The sequence below is a fragment of the Argentina anserina genome, chromosome 7 (assembly GCF_933775445.1).
Source record: "Argentina anserina chromosome 7, drPotAnse1.1, whole genome shotgun sequence".
NCBI classification, from domain to species: Eukaryota; Viridiplantae; Streptophyta; class Magnoliopsida; order Rosales; family Rosaceae; genus Argentina; species Argentina anserina.
In genome coordinates this window covers 11,287,486-11,293,727 of record NC_065878.1, presented here as the reverse complement: position 1 = coordinate 11,293,727, position 6,242 = coordinate 11,287,486, and the positions used below count along the sequence as shown (strand labels likewise).

The following is a 6,242-nucleotide window of genomic DNA, read 5'->3' as shown; positions in this document are numbered from 1 at the left end:
ACTGAAATTTTTTTTTCAATGGCTAAAACAAGAAAAGAAACAAAACTACAACTTAAACCCTCTTAAACATCCTAAACCAAAGACTATTATATTCATAATTTCCGCGAAAGTTTCCATTTTTTGACATATGGATATATCTGTTACATACCAATTATTTTTCAATGGAATTTTTGAAAATTCTCGATATATCCGGAAACTTTCAAAATTCCCGATATTTTCATAATATCGCCAAGTGTCAAGCCAACTTCAAATAAAATAAAAATCACTAGTTAAGAGAATCAAACCTCTGATCCATTTTTTTGCGAGCACAAAGTTTTAGTCAACTCTACTACACTAACTTATTGTTATATATGACTCCTTTTATATAATACATTACATGTCTCAACATTCATCTAAAATTGAAATAAAACCGAACTAGCTGTTGAAGAGAATCGAACCCCTTTAGTTTAGGAGGAATCAATGATGGACTTTACCCTTATGGGGGAAATTCAACATGTTATATCCATCATATTTATTCTATAATGAGATGCAATCAAGTGAACACATATAGACACAATCTGATGCACGATCTTCACAAATCTGCGGTTATGGTCAAAGTCGAGAAATGCTTAATCCAAACGGGAACTACCAGTAGCACAATCCACATTTAATCACTCGTGACTCATATAGGTAGCATATAAGTCAATATATGCAAAATTAGAAAGGGGGTATCATTTAATAACTATTCTTCACAATATACTCAGGATTTTACTGAAAAACATGATGAAAATAGTGAAAATTTTGTACCTCATAGATCATTTATGTGGTTCTAAATCACTCATGTAATTTCATGTTTAATGTATCATTTGTAAATAAGACGTGATGAGCTAGTCTCCCTTTAGGTATATATATATATATATATTAAGTCGATTTTTAATAATGCTCGATGATTATTTCACCTCAAATTACTATAACTCACTATAAATTAATAGTTATAAATAATTTCTTATGACATATAGTGGATAATTGATCAAATAAACATTTCTCAAAGTTTCATTCAAAATTTCCATTTTTTATATAAATTTTCATCAATTTACTTAATTATTTTATATAAATTTTCTAAAATTTCCATCAAAATTTTAAATTTTCGAATTATCGATATCTCCGTTCTCGGCAATATTTCATTCCTTGTCCTAAACCAGAATTATCAAATAGGAGGACCGAGCTACATTAGGGGGAAAGAGATTGGTCCAACTGGCAGTCTGAGAAAAATGACCAAGACGGGTGACAGCATCTGCAACAAAATTCACTTCACGCCAAATATGTGTAAAGCTTATGCTTCGATCACCAAGTCTCCAATCATTTTTAACGATAAAGACTCCCCAAACCTCTTTTTTTTCTTTTCTTTTTCCCAGCTATAAACCTTGCATTCTTCTATGTCAGATCACTCAGATGGTACCATCAATTCTTCATTTCACTCTCATAAACAAACCACCACAACAATACCAGACCACTTTTACCTATCACCCATGTTTTTGGGCAAGCAAACCAAAGTTGAGCCACACTCTCGAACCATATCAGTATAAAACAATACTTCAATTACAGCAATCCAACCGCAGATCAAATAGGAAGCCAAATTCAATTCAGCATTGATATACGAATTTCAGAACCCAAAATTAATGACATCATTTACGTTGTTTTCTGGATTAAGGGTTACTCAATTCAACACCCAACCTGCAGCAATTGTTAACGCATCTTCATCAAAGAAGGTGAATTCCGACGAGAGACAAGGGTTCAATTCATCTGTTCGGGTGCCGACCACCTGAGTCACTTCTAATTTTTTTGGTTTAGACTCTGGAGTGGGATCAATTTACCCGAGGGAGAGGCAGAGACTTAACTTACCTCGTTTGTTATTGTTAGGTTATTTCAAGGCCTCAAAACCGTGGAGTGCGCAAGTCATTACTGGCTATGGTCAGCCCTGACTAACCATGGCTGGTCTGCTAAGGTCCTTCCTTATTACTCCCCGTACTAAAAGGCTAATTGTGCTGAACACGTAATAAAAGTGGAAATCTGAAAGGATCATAACTCTTATCTGAGTTAAGATACTGAATATCATCATCAGCTTAAATTAGATAACATCGATTTGATTGGAAGCTAGCAACGATAATAAAGTTATTACTTATTAGCGATAATTGGAACCGAACTGAATTAACATCGTTACTTAATTTTTTCTTTTCTTTTCAGAATAATTTATATGTTGGATGAAATTAAAACTTAATTATAGGCTATTACGGGTACAATGCTGTAGAAATAGAGCTTTATATGACTATATTTGTTGCAAAAGACGTACTAGCTAGACCTAACGTTACCCTGTAAATAGAAATGGGGTTGGAAACTATAAAGTAGGTGGTAAAATGCTTGTGCATTTGTGTATATTTTCCTCTGCAGTGACCATTTCCAGCTGTTTTATGTAACAAACCCTCCAATTATTTAACACAAAATTAGCACTATGTTGATTACTGTGTGTGTGTGTGTGTATATATATATATCAGACAAGCTAAGAAAATAATCATAATGAGTACATCATCTGTAGCCATATAAAGATGAACATAAACATAAATAGAGTTAAAAAGAGGTAAAGCATTCGTGCTCAGATGAATTAGAGTCATCTGAAGGGATATGGTTGTGTCTACCTTCATAGGTTGTTATCACCATACGACAATCTTCAGACAGTCTTTCAACCCTCTTCTTCACCCGACAGTTGCTGTGAGTACACCGGTAGTAACTTCTGCATACATACATATGCCATGCAGATATTTACCACAGATCAGATTAAAATCAAGGTATAGTACAGTAGATAAGTATTAGTTTTGAAGTTGCATAGCATATAAAAAGTGATAGGTTGTCATGCAAGCTTATGCTAAAAATCATTTTAACTCATGCATGACTGATCGATGATGCAACAAAATTAAGTTAGCTATGTAAAACCCAGTTAAACCGTTATCCAGAAAAGAAATGGGTGATCACCATGAGAAAGCTAGCTAGTGCAAGTCTGCAACCATGCATATTTGACGTTATTCTCTCAAGGGGTAGGTCAAACTCTAAAGAAGAAGAGTACTGGACGAAGGTGGAGGATGGGAGCTGCAAGAGTACTATATATAGGTGTATAGTCTATAGATATAGAAAGGAGCTGGGTAAGACGTACAGGATTATTAGTGGCGATACAAGTGAGAGACAGAAAGCCTAACTGTGCAGTTTGTACTAGCTAGTATTTGAACAGTCACTGAACATTTCTGTTTCAATGCCAACTCCAGAGAAGATTTTAATGGTCCGAAATTGTAGTGCTCTACTTTAAAACTCTCATCGTCAAAATGGATTCATTGATTTCATCAGCTTATTGTCATAATTCTTGCAGAATTAGTAAAATTTTAAGTTAGTAGGATAATAAAATTGGAACAAATGGAGAGAGGAAAATAAAATTTGAACGAAATGACCAGGTAAACCCATGCCAAGCGACGAGGGTCGTAGGAATTAGGAAATTGAGTTAGCTTAGCTTTTGAGGCTGACTATGAGTTCATACCGACGTGAATCAGATCAATCCATACTAGTATTCAGTCTATTCACCCTACTACGGAGCTTAATCCCGGCCTCAGTCCTGTGTTTTTTATCAACGGGAGTAGTGCTGAGATTCCAATAGTACGTGTTGTTTTCTTAAAAAAAACTAATCGTAATAAGTTATATATTTCAAGTATCTAATATTTTCATTACAACAATTTTAACTATTACCCTAGAACTGTTTGGTTATCTATTCTAAGAAGAGCTAGTTCTCTCCTCAAGTTGATTAGCAGTAAAAAGTGTGTGGAACCGTACGTTCTTTTTGGAATAGAAACGCCAATTCAAAGGGTTGGAAGGCCTCATTTACTTTCTTTTGATCTTGTTAAGGTTTGTGTAATGAAAAGCATTGAAATTGATCCCAAGCCTACACTTTCTAACTCAGTCTACTTTGGTCATTCATTTGAAAAAAGTTTCTTTTGATCTATATGAAGGACACTGGTTTTTAAAATTGAATTTGATAATTTGAATTTGTTGGTTTAAATCAAATGTCTAAAAATGTTATCCTAAATTACAGATTGTTATCAAATATATACTTACAAATTATCTAGTTAATTTGGTAATCAATTTGATGTGTACCACTGCAAGTCATTTAAGATAAACTATAAAATTTAATTAAGCATCATTTATTTGATATGTACCTAGGATGAAGGCTGTTCTTGACAACTTTCTGGCCATATTTCCTCCATTTGTAACCATCATCAAGCACATCCACATCACTCCTGGTTTGGAAACAAAATCTTGGCTCTCTGAGCTTTCTCCTCACCTTCATCTTGTTTTTCTCTGAGTTTGAGTTCCTCCACCTGCCAAGTGAATTCAAGCTACCTCATTAGATGATGATCACTGATGTCTATTCCTTTTTAGGGGCTACTAATTAAGGTCATTAGCGGCAAGATTTCCTTAATTCATATAAAAATTTAGAAACATATGCGTTCTATCAATAATGAGTACAAAGATACTTGTCAGAAGTTTTCAACTTGTCATTGCGGATTTGTGGATACTTGGATATGGAGCATACGGAAATAAGATATCTATGTTTGAAGTACTTGATATAGCAGATATCAGAAAAAAACATAGGCGCACGCACGCGTCGCGTCACACAAACAGGGGAGAGAGAGAGAGAGAGAGAGAGAGAGCACTGTTTGGAAGCATAGCAGATAAAATCTCTGGCTAAATCTTTCTAAAGATTCTGCTAACTTAAAGAAGACATAATTCTCAGGTACGCGTGCGCAGGCATCTATGCGTGTATAATACGTGCATATACATACAATACACATTTATCTGTAGATATATACGCGTCGATCTTTAGTAAAGAGATCCAGAAATCTGAAGAAACTGAGGAGAACGTATTGTTGACATGTTAATTAGTAAGAGAGAGATCGATCTTACTAAATTAAAAAAGATGGAAAGGTTAATATATGAATATATACGAACCATGAATTGCTGCAATCGCTACCATTACCGGTTCCGTTTTCATCAGTGACACCCTTTGGATCCAGCGTTCCAGCCTAAATATTTCCGTGAACAATAATTGTACATCAGTGAGATGGAACGAATAAAGTACCAAAGTGCATCTTCTTTAGTTGAAATCAACAACTAATTAGCTAGGTTACCTGGTCGTTGATATTCCAGGAAGGTCTTGTAACAAGATCGTGACTGTGACTAAACCCCATGTTGGTGTTTGTAGCAGCGGTGGTTGTGACAGTGATGCTACTGTTCACCGCAGCTGTCTGATGATGATGAGAAGAAGAAGAAGAAGGCTGCTGCTGAGGCGGCGGCGGTGGTGGGGGATGTGACTGTTGTGCAGGAGAGGGTGCCAAGAAGCTCAAAACTTGATTTTGATGATGATGATTTTCAAACTGTACAAACCCCATTTCGTGGTGGTTCGCTTGTTCTTCGGGAGGAATACTGTTGGAAAACGAAAGCTGCTGATGAAGATCGTAGTTCGAAACCTCTCTGTGATGACCTCCTTCCATTAAGTAGTCGTAGTTTTTCTTATGGGGAAAAATTAGCTGTGCTCGATGGATCTTCTGCTTCTTAGTGGAGTAGTAGTGAGCTGTGTTTGCACTAGTTTATCCGTGCAATTCCTGTTGGGTTATATGGAATATTAGGGAAGGGGATGATTAACTGTTAAGCTGGTCAAGACGAGTAAACGCAGAAAGGAAACGATTTCCAGGAAAATACTCTTCTCCTCAGCTTCTTCTTCTTCTTCTTCTTCTTCTTCTTCTTCTTCTTCTTTGCAATTATAAGGTTGTTTATGGAGTTGTATTGATAAGACTACTTGCGGCCACAGTAGGTAGCCATCCCTCTGTCCTACGCGCGCACACATGTATGATTATATTCTCTGCATACAGTACGTACAAGCTAGCTAGAAGAAATTATTAAGGGAATGTGTGGTTCTGTTCTATTTTGTAATTTCCCATACCTGCAATGCAAATTTAACTACGAAAAGTTTTCGATTAAAAGACCAATCTTTTTTTTTTTTTTGCATATCCAGATCGACTTGGTTTTAGCCTTTTAGGTTATACGAGAATGATTGTTTTACTCAAAAGGAAAAAGTGATAGGGCATTTCTTTCTGAATTTTGAGACTCGTGGATGAACAATAATCCTTATTACTAGCTACCGGCCAGCTTTTTTCTGGAACATAATG

At 35.6% G+C, this 6,242-nt stretch overlaps 1 protein-coding gene across 1 annotated transcript; it reads right to left on the bottom strand.

Annotated features, from left to right (window-relative positions):
• Positions 1-2,543: 2,543 nt before the first annotated feature.
• Positions 2,544-5,811, bottom strand: LOC126803305 (probable WRKY transcription factor 12). Its single transcript, XM_050531088.1, has 4 exons — positions 5,205-5,811; positions 5,026-5,099; positions 4,233-4,394; positions 2,544-2,767 (listed from the first exon to the last, which is right to left on the bottom strand). The coding sequence occupies exons 1-4, from the start codon at positions 5,565-5,567 to the stop codon at positions 2,605-2,607; spliced, it is 762 nt and encodes a 253-aa protein (XP_050387045.1). The 5' UTR covers positions 5,568-5,811; the 3' UTR covers positions 2,544-2,604.
• Between the last annotated feature and the right edge of the window lie 431 nt (positions 5,812-6,242).

What these genes read in the sequence shown, in the direction of transcription:
- LOC126803305 (XM_050531088.1), bottom strand. Translation starts at nt 5,567, where the DNA reads ATGGAAGGAGGTCATCACAGAGAGGTTTCGAACTACGATCTTCATCAG. An exon ending in AGCGATTGCAGCAATTCATG is followed by an intron (nt 4,395 to 5,025) that starts GTTCGTATATAT and finishes TTCACTTGGCAG; the next exon opens with GTGGAGGAACTCAAACTCAG. An exon ending in AAGAACAGCCTTCATCCTAG is followed by an intron (nt 2,768 to 4,232) that starts GTACATATCAAA and finishes GTATGTATGCAG; the next exon opens with AAGTTACTACCGGTGTACTC.